Source organism: Electrona antarctica (assembly GCF_951216825.1).
Source record: "Electrona antarctica genome assembly, chromosome: 1".
Taxonomy (NCBI): domain Eukaryota; kingdom Metazoa; phylum Chordata; class Actinopteri; order Myctophiformes; family Myctophidae; genus Electrona; species Electrona antarctica.
In genome coordinates this window covers 26401035-26419508 of record NC_136806.1, presented here as the reverse complement: position 1 = coordinate 26419508, position 18474 = coordinate 26401035, and the positions used below count along the sequence as shown (strand labels likewise).

The following is an 18474-nucleotide window of genomic DNA, read 5'->3' as shown; positions in this document are numbered from 1 at the left end:
TGGAATATGTCTTTGCTGAGAAGGAGCTCTATTGTTACGTATATAGTGCTCGCGCTGCTGGAGTGGCAAGCGGTGTTTGGACAGCTCTCCTATTCCGTGCCTGAGGAGTTAAAGCCCGGGACTTTTGTTGGGAATATCGCTAAGGATCTAAACATCAATGTACAGGATTTGGAGTCCCGTTTGTTTCAGATTGTTACCGGATCAAAAAGAAAATATGTCGAGGTAAATCTACAGACTGGTGTTCTCTACGTCAATGAGAGAATAGACAGAGAGGAGCTATGCGCAGATGAAAACACATGCACAATCAGCATAGAGGCTGTCATAAATAACCCCCTAAAGCTTTACAGCATAGAAGTCCAAATCCTAGACGTTAATGACCACGCTCCATCTTTTGCGGCAGAATCTCAAACAATAGATGTACCTGAAAATACATTACCCGGTGTAAAATTCCCATTAATTGATGCATCTGACGTGGATGTAGGGAAAAATGGCATAAACACATACAAGATTAGTCCAAATGATCATTTTTCCTTAGATGTACACAAAGGGGATAGTGTGTCTGTCGAGTTAGTGTTACAGAAAGCTTTAGATAGAGAGAAAGAGCCCGTTATTAAACTCACCCTTACTGCTGTAGATGGGGGATCTCCACCGAGATCAAGTAATTCGGAAATCATAGTTAATGTTTTGGACATTAATGATAATGCCCCTGTTTTCAGCTCAGCGCTGTATAAAACACGAGTTCATGAAAATATGCCAATTGGAACCACTATTCTAACGTTGAATGCAACCGATAAAGACGAGGGAACGAATGGTGAAGTTCTGTTCTCCATGAGTAAAAATGAGAGAATTTTGGAAATGTTCAACATTGATGCGCACACAGGTGCCATTACGGTAAAAGGTAACATTGACTTTGAAAGAAATTCTGCTTTTGAAATCCGTGCACAGGCTATTGACAAAGGGCAGCCCCCAGTCGCTGCTCACTGTAAAGTTCTGATCGAAGTGGTTGATGTCAATGACAATGCCCCGGAGATCACTGTCACGTCGTTACTGAACAGAGTGAAAGAGGACGCTAAATTAGGCACGGCCATTGCTCTTGTCTCCGTGCTAGATAAGGATGGTGGCAAAAATGGAAAAGTGAAATGTGAAGTCATCAATGAAGTCCCTTTCAAATTGGAGGAAAACTATAAAAAGTATTATTCTTTGGTTGTTGATGGTCACCTTGACAGAGAGAGCTTTTTTCAGTACAATGTTACAATAGTAGCTTCTGATGAAGGGACCCCTCCTCTCTCTAGTACCAGCCTCATTACTATCCACGTCTCTGATGTCAACGACAACGCGCCTCGCTTCTTAGAGCCAGTGATTAACGTTTATCTAAAAGAAAACAGCCCAGTAGGATCAATAATTAAAACCGTGTCGGCAGTAGATGCTGACGTCAGTGAAAACGGCCAGGTGAGCTATTCCTTTCTAGACCATAACAGTAACACAATACCGCTGACTACAATGATAAACATAAACTCCGAAACGGGAGACATTGTGAGCCTGCAGTCATTTAATTATGAGGAGTTAAATACATTCCAGTTTAAAGTTCAGGCCACAGACTCTGGTGTTCCTCCTCTCAGCAGCAACGTGACTGTGAATGTTTTTATCCTGGATGAGAATGACAACAGTCCCGGGATTCTCTCGCCCTATTCTGAACACGGCTCTGTTAACAGTGAGAACATTCCTTATTCTGCTGAAGCTGGATACTTTGTGGCCAAGATAAGAGCTGTAGACGCAGACTCTGGCTACAATGCACTGCTTAGTTATCACATCACTGAGCCAAAGGGAAATAACCTCTTTCGAATTGGAACCAGCAGCGGAGAAATCAGGACTAAGAGGCGAATGAGTGACAATGACCTGAAAACTCACCCGTTGTTGGTGTTGGTTTCTGATAACGGAGACCCCCCTCTGTCAGCTACTGTGTCTATTGATGTAGTAGTGGCTGAAAGCATGGGAGACATTCAGACGCAATTCAGACATGTACCGTTAAAGGAGGAGAGCTTCTCTGATTTAAACCTATATTTACTGATCGGCATCGTGTCGGTGTCAGTCATCTTTCTATTGAGCCTCATTAGTTTAATAGCTGTCAAATGCCACAGGACAGACAGCGATTTCAGCAGGTATGGCGCCCCAATGATCACCACCCATCCTGACGGGAGCTGGTCTTACTCTAAATCTACTCAGCAGTATGACGTGTGTTTCAGCTCAGACACACTGAAGAGCGACGTAGTAGTTTTCCCTGCACCCTATCCACCTGCAGACGCGGAACTGATCAGTATTAATGGAGGGGATACACTTAACCGCACTCAAACATTACCCAGTACAGAGAAGGTAAGATTTATGTTTTAAAATCTGCTTTGCATTTATTTAAGGAAAAAAGGCTGGATTTGAACACAAAAGTGCAGTATAACTTATCCAATTGCCCAAACAATGCACAATGCCACTAGCCTGGCTAATAAGCCAGACTAATATCACACAACACTGTCGCGGTATATCAGTCTGGGCTGGCTCCACTTGGATTTCATTTCCCGGGGAACATTTTCTCTTTGACGCAATTGGTCAGAGCTACTGTCAGTCAAAAGTCTCAAGCATTGAACGTCACTGTACCAAAGCCCGCCTATATTGCATACCGTGTCCCGATTGGTCCGACCTGTTCTCTGCTGTAGGAAAGAGGCGTGCTACTGAGCCTCGCCAGACCGTAATCCGCTGGTAGGCAACTTTTTTTTGCCAACGGCTGATTCGGTCTGGTTTATTAACCAGGCTACAATGCCACTATATGGATTTACCTAACTTCTTTCACCCACTTTTGCTCCAAATATCACCACTGTCCATGGTGCTGGATTTGTAGTATACGCTTTCTTGTGAGAAATTAATGCTCTGTGGTGCTTTCAAAGATTATGCGCACATGAAATACAAAATGTCCATCTTTATACTATTTTTCTTTAGGCTGCTAATGCCGTAACAAATATTTTGAGACTAATTAAAGCAGCATCACTCAGTTGAATTGACCACCATGTATTTAGTAGGCACATTATTGTCTATTAATTGGTGTCGCCACAACCTTGTTTGCTTGAATTATTAAATAAAGTATTTCCAAGTTATAGGCCTAATTCACAACTTGTCCACTGTTCTGCATTAGTAGGCCCAAGTGATATTGCTGTAATTTACGGGTTAGTGTTGCATCAATATTCCGTGTTGGTGTTCTCTCCGTGGTTCTGAAATAAATAACGCATTTAACACGGACTGTTCTGTGACTTCTGAGTGTTCTCGTACATATCTGTGAATAGAAACGTAACCGTTTTCAGTAAGGACAGACAGAAATACATTTTGTCAGCTACATATTGTAGTTATATCAATTATCCGCATGGTGACAGTGTAGACCATGACATCTCATTCTTGGCGTTCACTTAAAGCTCCACCCAATGTCTATAGCCTAACGTTCCTCCTCGGTGCTTTTGTTACGATGAGAAGCAGGACGAGAACGGTTGCGCGTTGGTGCTGCGTGGAAAGCATCTGATTTGATGCTGTGTAGCCTGGCTACTCTTCACATTTCTATTCAATTTGGATCTATGCTTTGTTCACTACGGATGCATTATGTTTTTACTGATTTGGAGGAGCTCAGTGACTTGTATTTTGCTTTTACTGCTGTGTTGTTACTGGGAATATGTGTCCGGACAACTGTCCTATTCCGTCTCTGAGGAAGTACCCCTGAGGACATCAGTTGGAAATATTGCTAAGGATCTCAATCTCAATGTGCAGGATTTGGAAAATCGTATGTTTCAAGTTGTTACTGGATCAAAGAGAAAATATTTCGAGGTAAATCTAAAAACGGGTGTTCTATACGTCAGTGAGAGAATAGACAGAGAGGAGCTATGTGCGAAGGCTTTGAAATGCACTGTAAACGTAGAAGCTGTAATAAACGACCCACTGAAGCTTTATCGTTTAGAGATCAACATATTAGATGTGAATGACAATTCACCTGTTTTCTCTGAGAAATTACAGTCTCTTAATATCGCAGAAAGCACTTTGGCGGGAGCAAAATTTGGACTAATAGAGGCATCAGATTTGGATGTTGGCAAGAACAATATTAATTCATACAAGCTCAGTCCAAATGATTATTTTTCTTTGGAAGTACACAAAGGGGATGACAGTGTATCTGCTGAGTTGGTGCTGCAGAAAGCATTAGACAGAGAGAAACAACCCGTTATTATACTAACATTGACTGCATTAGATGGAGGAAATCCGCCCAAGTCGGGAACATCACAAGTAATTATTAACGTTTTAGATATTAATGACAATTCTCCTGTATTCACCAGACAGTTGTACAAAATTCAAATTTCTGAGAATTTTGCACCAGGAGAAACAGTGATTGTTCTGAATGCTACGGATGCGGATGAGGGTATTAATAGTGAAATAGAATACTCTCTTCGGAGTAAAGGACAAAATCACATATTAGACATATTTGAAATAAATACTAAAACAGGTACCATTTTAGTCAAAGGTAAAATCGACTATGAAGAAAATGCTGCTTTTGAGATTCATGCACAGGCTAGTGACAAAGGCCAGCCCCCGATGTCTACTCACTGTAAAATATTGGTAGAGGTAATAGACGTCAATGACAATGCCCCTGAAATCACAGTGACATCACTACTGAGTACAGTAAAGGAGGACGCAAAATTAGGTACTGCTATTGCTCTCGTGTCTGTGTTAGACAAAGATGGTGGTAAGAATGGTTTTGTAAAAGCTATTATCACCAATGATGTCCCGTTTAAATTAGAAACCAACTATAAAAACTATTATTCATTGGTAGTTAATGGTCCCATTGACAGAGAGAGTATTGCTTATTACAATGCCACTATTGTAGCTACTGATGAAGGAACGCCACCACTCTCCAGCATCAGTATTGTAAACGTATACATTTCTGATGTCAATGATAATGCACCTCTTTTCTCAGAGCCAACCATTAATGTTTATTTGAAAGAGAACAGTCTAGTAGGAGAAATTATTAAAACTGTGTCTGCAGTAGATGCTGATGTTGACCAAAATGGCCAATTGACCTTTTCGATTTCAGACAGTAATAGTAACTCTCTGCCACTTTCTACAATGGTAAACATAAACTCAGGCACAGGTGATATAGTCAGCTTGCAATCCTTCAACTATGAGGAACTAAAAACGTTTCAGTTCAAAGTTCAGGCCACAGACTCTGGTGTTCCTCCTCTCAGCAGCAACGTGACTGTGAATGTTTTTATCCTGGACGAGAATGACAACAGTCCTGGAATTATCCCTCCTTATTCTGAACACGGCTCTGTTAACAGTGAGAACATTCCTTATTCTGCGGAGGCCGGATACTTTGTGGCAAAAATCAGGGCTGTAGACGCAGATTCTGGCTATAACGCACTGCTTTCTTACCACATAGCCGAGCCCAAAGGCAACAATCTTTTCAGAATTGGGACCAGCACTGGAGAAATAAGAACTAAAAGACGAATGAGTGACAATGACCTGAAAACGCACCCATTAGTGGTGTTGGTTTCTGATAACGGAGAACCCTCCCTGTCAGCTACTGTGTCTATTGATGTAGTGGTGGTGGAAAGTACAGGAGACATCCAGACACAATTCAGACACGTACCGATGGATGAAAGCTTTTCTGATTTTAACATGTATTTGCTGATTGCCATTGCATCAGTGTCAGTGATCTTTTTACTGAGCCTCGTCAGTTTAATAGCTGTCAAATGCCACAGGACAGACAGCAATTTCAGTAGATATGGCGCCCCAATGATCACCACCCACCCTGACGGGAGCTGGTCTTACTCTAAATCTACTCAGCAATATGACGTGTGTTTCAGTTCAGACACACTGAAGAGCGACGTAGTTGTTTTTCCTGCTCCTTTTCCACCTGTAGATGCTGAACTGATCAGCATTAATGGAGGGGATACGTTTAGCCATACTCAAACATTACCCAATACAGAGAAGGTAAGAAAATGAAATATATACAAGCTATCTGCTATGCATTTGTCTTCTTTTTCTTTTCCAAGAACTGCATTTATGAAGTTCATATTTATTTTGAACATAAGTGTGTATAGGCCTCTAAGTTGTTGCTTATTTAATTTCCCAGTTGACAATACACAATGCCACTTGATTGTTATGGCATCAAGTGGAAATACTCATATCTGTCCTCCTGCAATCTTGGAATTTTGCCACTCCATGTTGCTGAATTGTATGTCTTCCCAGACAATATACACATTACCACATGTTTTATCTTCATTATAATGACAGAAACAAGTGTTGTGTGACTCATTTTTCAGCAATCAATACTCATTTTGATTGCTTGAATTTCCCCCTTTATGTTTAGTATGCTTATTATGTATTTTTGAGTCTGTCCTGTCCTTTGTGTTTGTGTGTTTGCAGCACGGAGTGTGATGATTTGATTGGCTGAGTGTGATTTTTAATACATGTACCACTTGGAATATAACACACAGCATAGATCAGCCTCGTATAAATGCATTATTTAAAAAAGTTATAGTCCTTTTTGCATCTTAGGGTCTTAAGACATAGGGTCTGTCTTTAATATGGTTTCTCAGAGCTTTTGTTTCAGATAGACACAGGAGAGCTTTGTATTCTCTTCCTTTGAACTTAATTATTTTAGGCAAACATTCTGATTTGGGTGTACTTTCTTCATGAATTGGAATGGAATGGAATTTCCTTTTTGAGTGGTGCAAACCACTCCAATAACCAGCTTTGTCTGTATCTATGTGTCTATGTGTCTATGTATGTGTGTACCTGTACGTGGCCCCACGTACAGAAATGAGCATGGTTACTATGGTCACTGACATTACGTCAGACCACAGCTGATCAGGCTATATAAGACATTGCACCACTCAGTTCACACGGGTGTGATTTTTTTATAAAGGTGTAGGAGACCCACTGTGATGTAACTCTTTCCATGTCTGCTGTGTGTTACTGGGGAACAATATGTCCGGACAGTGTCTTTGAGAGGGAACAATGGGCACTACGATGATCCATACACCAGGTTTTGGAGGCCCACTTTACCCATTTTGAACATTGGTCCTCACCATTTCTGTCTATTTGGTTTGTGTCTCAAATGAGGGCTGTGAGCAGTACAGTGAAACCATCGGTAGGCAGGTTTGGTAAGATTTATTGTTTTTAATTATTAGTTTTAATAATGCAAGAGCATATAGAAACAGAATACATTGCTCTTGCATTAATGATAATACAATTACAAACAATTATGATAACAAAAGGTTGAAATATATTTTTTAAATGACCGAACCTACCTACTAATGATGTCACTGGTAGACAGGTTTCTGAACTGTCCTCAGCCCTCCTCTGAGACACAGAGTGAGTAGGCAAATTATGCCATTGTTACAGCGTCCAAACAAGAAGATTGGCAAAGTTGAATGTTTTTAATTCACTTCCCACAAAGTCAAATTAAACATGAAAGGAAAGCATAATGAAAGTCAATGAAAATACTTGACCTCATAATGAAATCAGGAAAGCAAAAAGTGCCTGGAGATGCCGGTCAAACTCGACAGAATAGAGCGGGGATGAGGCCACCCCTATAACACAAAGCTGTAAGACCTATACAAGAGTGAGTATAGTAATGTGATGTCATGGCCATTGGCTTCATGCAACAGCCATCATAATTAATTAATAATGAACATATAGTGAGGACCATTTAAATGAAGCTGAAAATGGATGAAGTGGTCCTTAAGTCCGATCAGTCAGACGGTTCGTGAGATATAGTTGGTAAGACACGCACACGCACACACACACACTTGGGATGGACACTGCATATTCCCTCGAGTCCTCACCTATGCGCATACAGAGTTTGAAATAAGTCGGTCCCATCTGCATGACCATAAATAGCAGTAGGATCGGTGGTTCTGGTCTGGACAACCAGATTTCCATAATATGAATGAATGAATGAATGAATGAATGAATGAAATATTTATTTTCGTGTCATGCCACTTTGGCCCATCCCATATGGGATTATATGACACATTTCACAGATTTAGTAAGGGCATTTTATCAGGTATTTGACAAATCTGGGAACTAAATCGTTACCAAGAAATTTCTTCACCAATGTGTTTCTAAAGGTGTCTAATAACATGTACTAAAAGTTTGAAATTCAACTCCCGTGGGAAATTTGAATTATTAGCATAATATGTGACCATACCCATAACATCCTATATAAGGCAAAAAAGTCCAAATTTCATCATTCTTTAAGTAGCATGTGACATATGAAACTAGGGTGTTTGCATGATTCTGAATCCATTCCAAGCATTAGTTTTGCACAAAAAACACTCCTTGGGCTAAATTAGGCCATATCCACTTGACCAAATGTGCTGACCTCATCACGTTTGTGTGGCCGTTTTCCTCCCAAGGAGTGTTTTTTGTGCAAAACTAATGCTTGGAATGGATTCAGAATCATGCAAACACCCTAGTTTCATTATGTCACATGCTACTTAAAGAATGATGAAATTTGGACTTTTTTGCCTTATATAGGATGTTATGGGTATGGTCACATATTATGCTAATAATTCAAATTTCCCACGGGAGTTGAATTTCAAACTTTTAGTACATGTTATTAGACACCTTTAGAAACACATTGGTGAAGAAATTTCTTGGTAACAATTTAGTTCCCAGATTTTCATAGATTTCTCTTACTAATTACATTGGATACAACTGACACTACAGTCCTTCCTGTTCATACATATGTGTATATTATTTGAACAAAAAAAGAAAAGAAAAAAACAAAACAAAACGAAAATAAACATAACAAGGCCATTTTACATGTAAATGGCCCTCCTCCTCATTGACCAGGCCTTTTCAAGGAATGAGGCAAATGAAAAGGTGTACTTTTGAAACAGGAGCCTCAGTCTCTCGAAGTCCTCCAACCATACAAATTCATGGTATGGGTCTATCTTATTAAAGAGTCTTTCCCTAATAGAGTTGTAGAAAGGACAATAAAAAACAAAATGCATTTCATTTTCGATTTCATTTAGATCACACAGACTACATAGTCTATCCTCCTCCACCGTACCTACATATCTACCTGTCTCAATATGCAGACCAAGTATGCCAGCTCTAATTTGGGCACACAAGGATCGTTTCTTTTTTGACAGATTATACAGTACATATTTTTCTGTCTCGTAGACATGTTTTATTTCACAGTATGTACGGAGCTTTGGTTTACACCATATGTCCAGTGCCCATCTATCCTTTATATTTTGAAAAATAATTAATTTTATTACCTTAACCTCTACTTGTTGTTTATTATAATAATGGTCTTCATAACCCGCTCTCGTAAGAATATCGTACATGTCTGTAGCCCAAGTGCCCTTGATCAAAATATCCCACTCAAGTATCTTTCTTACAATTCTGTTAGAGTTAGAACTCCAGTATTCTGTTCCACAGACGTACCATGTGTACACTCCACCGTACCTCATTGGGTTCCCATCCCGTATCTCCTTGGATAGCCAGGGTTGGCGTGAATTTGTGTACCCCCAGGAAATATCGCATTGCTCTATTATGCACGGTCTCACTTTTGGGGTATTGTTTGAATCCCCACACTCCTGCTCCATAATATGCCTATATATGGGTGTATCAGTTGGATCTGCGGTTCTGGTCAACCTTTATCTCGAGGCCAGGCTTTCGTTGGTCGGCCCATCTGTGGCAACGCACGCATCGCGTTTGAAGTCAGTCGGTTGGATGGTTTCCGAGATACTTGAACTTCAGATGTATACTTACAGAGATTTTGTGCATTTATTGTAAGATAACAGTATGGAGTATGGAGATACATCAATAGCAATGCTCCTGACATCACAGTGACATCACTACTGAATATATAAAGGAGGATACAATCAGTGTCATTCTGTCTGTGTTAATGTCTGTGTAATGATGGATTTGTGAAGACTATTATCGCCAAAGAAGTGTTAGAAGCCAACTGAAGTGAACATTTTACTTTATATTTGTGATTTTGTAAACCTGTGAGATCTACATACGGTGCACAATAAGAACAAGGTTTAGCATTGCCATGGCATCCAATACCTGCCACACTGGCCACAAGGACCGAGAAATGATTTTGGCTGACTTTCAGGCTTGCACTGGAATAGACAACATTGCAGAGGCCATCAATCTGCTAGAACTCAATAACTGGGATTTAGCGGCAGCTATGAACGGTGTGATACCACAGGAGAATGGTATCCTGCTAAATAACTTCTCTAGAGAGGCAAGCCAGCCCACCCTGTACGGACCCCATAGCCAATCGAATGGGATCTTGCCAAATAACTTCTCTAGAGAGTCAAGCCACGCCACCCTGTACGGATCCCATAGACATTCAGAGGCATCTGAGGCAGCTAGAGGAGGTGCAGCCCCAGTGAGCAGCACTGACAGTGAGGGAGAGGGAGATGACTTTGACGACCCTTCAGTGTTCAGGGTGGATGAGTCTGATATGTTCAGACTGCGAAAGAAACCCATGATGCCAGATCACAGTGAAAATGAAGATGAAGCATTATTGCACTTTACTGCTGAATTCTTGACAAGGTATGGAGAGGTCCATCCAAGGTTCTACATTGGGTCTTTGGAGTCAGCATCCCGAGAGGCCTTCTCCAGAACAAATAGAGACAGAAAACTGCTGGCCATCTACCTCCACAACGATGACAGCGTCCAAAGCAACATCTACTGCTCCCAGGTGATGTGTGCCAATTCCATTGTCTCTTATCTGAATCAGAACTTTATAACATGGGCCTGGGACCTCACAAAAGAATCCAATAAAGCAAGACTACTAACCATGTGTGCAAGACACTTTGGTAATGTTGTGGCACAGACTATACGGATGTATAAGACAGACCAATTCCCCCTGCTTATCATAATTATGGGCAAGCGCACCTCGAATGACGTTTTAAATGTTATTCAGGGCAACACGTCAGTGGACGAGCTGATGATGAGCTTAATGGGAGCAAAGGAAATCCTCACAGCACACCAACAAGATGAGGATGATCGTGAAGCGAGGGAGATGGTGAAGAGAGAACAAGATGAAGCATACCGCCTGTCTCTAGATGCTGATCGTAAGAAGAGAGAAGAGCAGGAGAGAGAGGAGGCTGAGCAAGTTCGTCTGGGGCAGGAGAGAAAGGAGCAGGAGGACAAGAAAGAGGCCATCCGCTTGTCACTGGAACACGCACTATTGCCAGAGCCCATCGAGGAGCAAGGAGAACCAATTAGCAAGCTACGTATCCGCACGCCGCTTGGCGAGTTCCTGGAAAGGCGTTTCCTGGGCAGTTGGAAGCTGCAGGTCCTCTTTGACTTTGTGGCATCCAAGGGATACCCCTTTCAGGAGTTCAAACTACTCACCACCTACCCCCGTAGAAATATCACCCAATTGGATCCAGGGTCCACTCTGCTGGAGGCCAAATTGTTTCCTCAGGAGACACTGTTCCTGGAAGCTAAAGAGTAGATGTTGACCTCCAGGCAGTGAAGTGGACTGGCTGGCTGAATGGATGGATACACGGTTTGTGGTTTATGAATGAGGTGCACACGCAATGCAGACAGAGACAAAATACACTACACGAGTACACTTCTACTCCCACCACCATGTTCAAACACAAAGCTGTTTTTTTGGAACATGCTTTTTTTGCACAAAATAGGGGTTTTCAGCTGATTGTTATACCGCCATCCTGATAAGATTCAATCTGAGGACCACTGTTGTGTTGGGTAGGGTTAAGATTAGGTTTTTTTCTTACCTGTTGTTGGAGTGATTTCTAGGAATGGTGGGGCATGGCGTGACTTCTGGTCGTTGTGAGTTGTACAGTGTGTGGGGGACATTCTCTCAGAGAAATGCATTTGCAAAAAGATAAAAAATGTAAATTATTAAACTAAGAAAATACTGTTCCTGAAGAAACAATGTGGGCTCGAGCTCGCTAGTTGATGGTGATGTATTGACCCACATGATGTCACAGGCAGAATACTAATAACTAATAATAAGTAATGGAAATTAAGCTCAAGCAAGCAAACAAACAAACAAACAAACAAACAAAACAATAAAAATCACAACCGTATCAAGTGAGGGGCACTCTTATCATCGTCCATCATCATACCTCATCTCATTCCGGCAGAATGTGCGTCCTCACCTTCGTCTTCAATGTTTGTGTTACGCAATGTTTGTGTTTACATAAACACTCAAAGTTGTCCATTTATTGTCAATGGGATTTAATGTTTGTGCAGGACGAAGTTTGTCTGGACACAAAGCTGGACATAGTTCAAAAAGTTCCTGCATTAAATAATTCATGGTCACAGATCACATGTAATACCTTCACGATCGTGACCTTCATGGGCGACCAGTGGTCCACAGACCACCAGTTGAAAAATAAATCACACCAGTGTGAAGTGTTATGGACAAAACAAACATTAATTTCTCTTCATTGTCAATGGCGTTTTTAAAACAAACATTGAACTAAAAACAAACATTAAACCTGTATATAGGAGGGGCTAGCGCCCCTCAAAAAAAGAAAACACAAACAAATGTACAAACAAACACACAAACAAACAAACCTGTTAATAGGTACCAGGTAATATAATGTCCATCAGCTGTACATTAACTAGTATAGTATAGTTGTAATAATAATAATAATAATAATAATAATAATAATAATAACTAGAAATGCACTCTCTCGAGGTGCCAACTTGTATAATTGTGCGCAGGCAGTGCGCGCAAGTACTGCTATACTAACTAATGTAACTGCTGTTCTAAATCCTTTAGACCCGTTATTGACCTTACCAACCTTAGTTACATCACCATCAACAACCAATAAGGGACCACCATTCTTACCCCGACAAACATACATACATTCATACATACATACCCAGCTGATCACCAAACGTACGGTCCCCTATATTGGCCGGTGGACAACTCAGACATACACAGCCGATTACAGTACTTGCGTGCTCTGCTTGTGCAAGTAATAATAATCTATCTATAAATGCACCATGTCTCTGTCTGTACGTACGCACATACGTACGTTTGTAATGCACGCAACTAACGAGGTACCATTCAAATTAGAGACCAATTATAAAAACTATTATTCTTTAGTGGTTGATGGGCCTCTTGTTGACTCTGATAGCAATGAAATTGGACATATAAGCTATTCTCTTATAGACGACGGTAGCAATTATATTGTGCCACTGTCTACTATGGTAAATATCAACCCAGAGACAGGAGACATAGTCAGCATGCAGTCATTTAACTATGAGGAGTTTAAAATGTTCCAGTTCAAAGTTCAGGCAACAGACTCTGGTGTTCCTCCGCTCAGTAACAATGTGAGTGTGAATGACAACAGACCAGGAATTCTGGCTCCCTATTCTGAACACGGCTCTGTTAACAGTGAGAACATTCCTTATTCTGCTGAAGCTGGATACTTTGTGGCCAAGATCAGAGCTGTAGATGCAGACTCTGGCTACAATGCACTGCTTTCTTATCACATCACTGAGCCAAAGGGAACAAACCTCTTCCGAATCGGAACCAGCACCGGGGAAATTAGAACTAAAAGGCGAATGAGTGACAATGACCTGACAACTCACCCTTTAGTGGTGTTAGTTTCTGATAATGGAGAACCTTCCCTCTCAGCTACTGTGTCTATTGATGTAGTGGTGGTTGAAAGTACGGGAGACATTCAGACTCAGTTCAGACATGTTCCGATAAAGGAAGAGAGCTTCTCTGATTTAAACATTTATTTACTCATCGCTATTGCATCAGTGTCTGTGATCTTTCTTTTGAGCCTCATCAGTTTAATAGCTGTCAAATGCCACAGGACAGAAAGTAGCTTCAGTAGGTATGGAGCTCCAATGATCACCACTCATCCTGACGGGAGCTGGTCTTACTCTAAATCTACTCAGCAGTATGACGTGTGTTTCAGCTCAGACACACTGAAGAGTGACGTAGTGGTTTTCCCTGCACAGTTTCCGCCTGTAGATGCTGAACTCATAAGTATCAATGGAGGGGACACTTTTGGTCGTACTCAAACTTTACCCAATAAAGAGAAGGTAAGAGCTTCTTGATCTTATTTCCCCAGAGCAAGTGCATTTTTTGAGTGGTGTAAACCACTCCTACAACTGGCTTTGTTAGTCTGTCTGTCTGTGCTCAAAAAATGAGCACGGTTGCTATGGTCACCCAGTTCACACGGGTGTGATTTCATTACGTCAGACATTACGTCAGACCACAGCTGATCAGTCTATATAAGACCTTACACCACTCAGTTCACACGGGTGTGATTTTTATTTACTAAATGCATGCATTGATCTTAACATTATTTACTATAGATATCCACGTATAACTTCCACTTGAATCTGTCAATTCAATATGCCCAGCTGTGTATGGCTGTATTGACTAACGCTGTCCATGGTGCTGAATAGTTGACTTCCTTTTATATTTTCTAAACAAGGAATATGTTGTTCCAAAATAGACCGTTTTAGAATGTAGCCTATACACATTGAAACAATCTGTTATCCTTACAAGTGGTGCTCAAAGTGGGGTCCGGGGACCCCCAGGGGTCCTTGGAGTACAGCCCTTACAGTTACACTCCGACAGTGTGGGTCCATTTGGTTACATTACATTTATACACTGTCTGAGTTACATTAGCACTATGGATTCTACGGTGTATATTGCGATCCCATGAGACTAAAAACAATGTCAACTGTATGGGGTCCGTTGCCGAATGCATAATCAAAGTCAATGCGCTGTCCATGGTTGATATGGTTGTAGCCAAATTATGTCAGTATACTGTAGATATTATTTTAATTCTGAACAGTTGGGCAGAAGAGACAATTTGAATTATTACCTCAATGTAAACCAATATTCTAACTTACAGTATTAGTGTAATGCCCATTCAATAATGTCCACTGTAATAAACACCTTTATAATGGTAATGTTAGCCCTGTTTACTTAATTGCTAAGACACTCATTTATGGGCTTTAATAACCTGCCGTACTGTGGAGTCCATTTAGAATTGTATGACAAATGTGCACGTGGTGTCGCTAGAGACCACAGCATGGGCATCTCAAGAACCCCTCCTCCTTTAATGATTTAATAAAAGCGTCATCACCCGGTAATGCTTTGTGTAAAGAAGAAACAGTCGAAAGGAGCCTTAGCGAGACATGTTTCAACTTCGGGTGTATTGGTTATCTATTTCGTGGAGTCGGCTCTTTTGGTGTGGATGTTTGAACTAACGATGGCTACTCGGGATCAAAGGAGTAATTTGGGGATTTTGTTTGTCGCCCTGCTTTGTTACTGTGACTGGTCTGTGGCTCAGATATCATATTCAATTTCAGAGGAGGTGGACAAAGGCACAGTCGTGGGAAACCTCGCTAAAGACTTAAACCTCAACGTACAGGAACTTGAATCAAGGAATCTTCGGATTGATTCGACATATAAAAATACGTACTTTCAGGCTGATTTGAAAACTGGGTTTTTGTACGTTAACGAGAGGTTAGATCGAGAAGACCTGTGTCCGGATACGGTAAAGTGCTCTTTAAATATCGAGGCTATAGTGAGTAATCCTCGTAGCCTTCATCGTATTGAAGTAAACATTGTTGATATTAATGACAATTCGCCAACATTTTTTGAAGACGTAAATTCAATTGATATGGGTGAGTCGTCATATCCAGGAGAGAGGTATCCTCTGCCGTTAGCTCATGATGCAGATATAGGCAGTAATGCGATAAAAAGCTACAAGCTGAGCCCCAATGAATATTTCTCAGTTGATGTACAGAGCGGTGGAGAGCAGAGTGTGTCTGCTGAGTTAGTGTTGCAGAAACCTTTAGACCGAGAGAAACAGGCTGCTATTAAACTAACCTTAACCGCTGTAGATGGAGGCAAACCACCTAAATCAGGGACATTACAGATAATCGTGAATGTAATTGATGTAAATGACAATTCCCCTTTGTTTAGCAAACCTCTCTATAAAGTCCAGGTAATAGAAAATGCCATTACTGGCTCGATAGTATTGACACTGAGTGCTACTGACTTAGATGATGGCGTCAATAGTCAACTTGTATACTCTTTTCAGAAAGGGGGACGTTTTAACCCTGATGACACATTTTCTTTAAATGAAGAAACTGGTGACATTTCTGTCAAGGGAAATATCGACTATGAGAAAAACCAAGCGTACGAAATTCGTGTCCAAGCAACAGACAAAGGCACACCACCTCGCATTGCGTACGGTAAAGTTCTAATAGAAGTCGTTGATATAAATGACAATTCCCCAGAAATAGCCGTGTCATCACTTATGAGTCCAGTGAAAGAAGACGCTGAAATAGGTACAGTTGTCGCTTTGGTAACTATAACTGACCATGATGGAGACAAAAACGGCATCACAAACTGCAAGATCGTTGGCTCTGTGCCTTTTAAATTGAAATCTAATTACAAAAACTACTATTCTTTATTAGTTGATGGGCCGCTTGACAGAGAGATCACTTCTCAGTACAATATTACCATCACGGCCACTGATGAAGGAACCCCGCCTCTCTTCGGCACCAGCGTTATTACTGTTGACGTTTCTGACGTAAATGACAACCCTCCTCGTTTCCCTGAAAATGTTATTAATGTCTATTTGAAGGAGAATAGTCCGATTGGTGCTGTTGTTTATACACTGACCGCGGTTGACGCAGATTTAAATGACAACGCAAAGGCATCATATTCACTAATTAATAATTCTCCTAAAAGTGCCGCACTATCTTCAATGGTAAATATAAATTCGGAGACAGGAGATATAGTCAGCTTGCAGGGTTTCAACTATGAAGAATTAAAAACGTTCCAATTTAAAGTTCAGGCCACGGACTCTGGTGTTCCTCCTCTCAGTAGTAACGTGACTGTGAACGTTTTTATCCTGGATGAGAATGACAACAGTCCCGGGATTATTGCGCCCTATTCTGAACATGGCTCTGTTAACAGTGAGAATATTCCTTATTCTGCTGAAGCTGGATACTTTGTGGCCAAGATCCGAGCTGTAGATGCCGACTCTGGTTACAATGCTCTGCTTTCTTACCGCATCTCAGAGCCCAAGGGAAATAACCTCTTTAGAATCGGAACCAGCACCGGGGAAATCAGGACTAAGAGGCGAATGAGTGACAATGATCTGAAAACTCACCCGTTAGTGGTGTTAGTTTCTGATAACGGAGAACCCGCCCTGTCAGCTACTGTGTCTATTGATGTAGTGGTGGTTGAAAACACAGGAGACATGCAGACAACATTTAGACACGAGCCAATAAAGGACGAGAGTTTCTCTGATTTAAACCTGTATTTACTGATCGCCATTGCATCAGTGTCAGTGATCTTCCTACTGAGCCTCATCAGTTTAATAGCTGTCAAATGCCACAGGACAGACAGCGATTTCAGCAGGTATGGAGCTCCAATGATCACCACTCATCCTGACGGGAGCTGGTCTTACTCTAAATCTCAGCAGTATGACGTGTGTTTCAGCTCAGACACACTGAAGAGTGACGTAGTAGTTTTCCCTGCACAGTTTCCCCCTGGAGATGCTGAACTTATTAGTATTAATGGAGGTGACACTTTAAGTCGGACTCAGACATTGCCCAGTAAAGAAACGGTAAGATGTGTTTCAAATTCTAACTCAAATAACCCTTTGTGTGTATAAACAAATCGCTTTCCATTGAATGTTATGGTCTTAATGGTGTTGACTCTGAACAGGGCTATATGACCATTGTATGTTCATTTTCCTGACCTTTTTAATGACATGCTGAACCATTATTTTTTAGTTTTTTACATTTTCCACACAATGCTCCTTTCACTTTAAGGTTGGACTACCTTAAGTCCAACCTACTACATTGATGAACTTACGAATATCCCCTCTTGTATATTGTATTGATGTGGCATGCAGGGTATCTTCCTGTCACCCTTTTGCCGGAACGGGTGTGAGAATGCGTTGGCATGAGGGTAGTATCATGATTACGTAGAATGATTTTATCTTCGAGCTGTCCATGGTGCTGAGATGTATTTGTGCCTTGCCATTTTACCATGTTCACCCTGGTCATTGACAAACAAAACAAAACACAATTAGTTATCTTAGCTTCACATGTTTTATACTATATTCTCTTTTGTTCTTCTCTGAATCGTTTCTGTCTGTATTTTGGTTTGTAGTTAACGTGGTTGTTATTTAACACTCTTGTCACGACATAAAATCTATTGAAAAGAAAAGGTAGCCTGGTAGCCAGCCTTCAATCTGCCATTGCAATGCATATTCATATTGGCCCAGGCAGATTGATATCCACGCACGTGATGCTATAGGGTACAGCGTACAGAAAACGTGCAAGACAAATTAGTGTTACTTTCGTTATTCATTATAATGTTATCTTATGCCATTGAGCATTAACTTTTAATAACTCCATCAGCATTTCATTCCATTTTCT

At 40.9% G+C, this 18474-nt stretch overlaps 4 protein-coding genes across 4 annotated transcripts in view; all 4 read left to right on the top strand.

Annotated features, from left to right (window-relative positions):
- The window catches only part of LOC306919690 (protocadherin beta-15-like), a gene marked incomplete at both ends in the record, with an annotated part of 333762 nt that overhangs the window by 61118 nt on the left and 254170 nt on the right, over window positions 1-18474 (top strand). The window lies entirely within an intron of this gene.
- LOC306926987 (uncharacterized protein) lies at window positions 7-14109 on the top strand (the record flags this gene model as incomplete). Its single annotated transcript, XM_079506553.1, has 4 exons — window positions 7-2370; window positions 3472-3530; window positions 3654-5119; window positions 13211-14109. The coding sequence occupies 4 exons, from the start codon at window positions 7-9 to the stop codon at window positions 14107-14109; spliced, it is 4788 nt and encodes a 1595-aa protein (XP_079362679.1).
- On the top strand, window positions 10094-11512 carry LOC306926995 (FAS-associated factor 1-like; the record flags this gene model as incomplete). Its single annotated transcript, XM_079506565.1, has 1 exon — window positions 10094-11512. One exon carries the CDS (start codon window positions 10094-10096, stop codon window positions 11510-11512), a length of 1419 nt encoding a protein of 472 aa, XP_079362691.1.
- On the top strand, window positions 15279-17999 carry LOC306926978 (protocadherin alpha-3-like; the record flags this gene model as incomplete). The annotated part of the gene is made up of 2 exons (XM_079506541.1): window positions 15279-17654; window positions 17946-17999. The coding sequence occupies 2 exons, from the start codon at window positions 15279-15281 to the stop codon at window positions 17997-17999; spliced, it is 2430 nt and encodes an 809-aa protein (XP_079362667.1).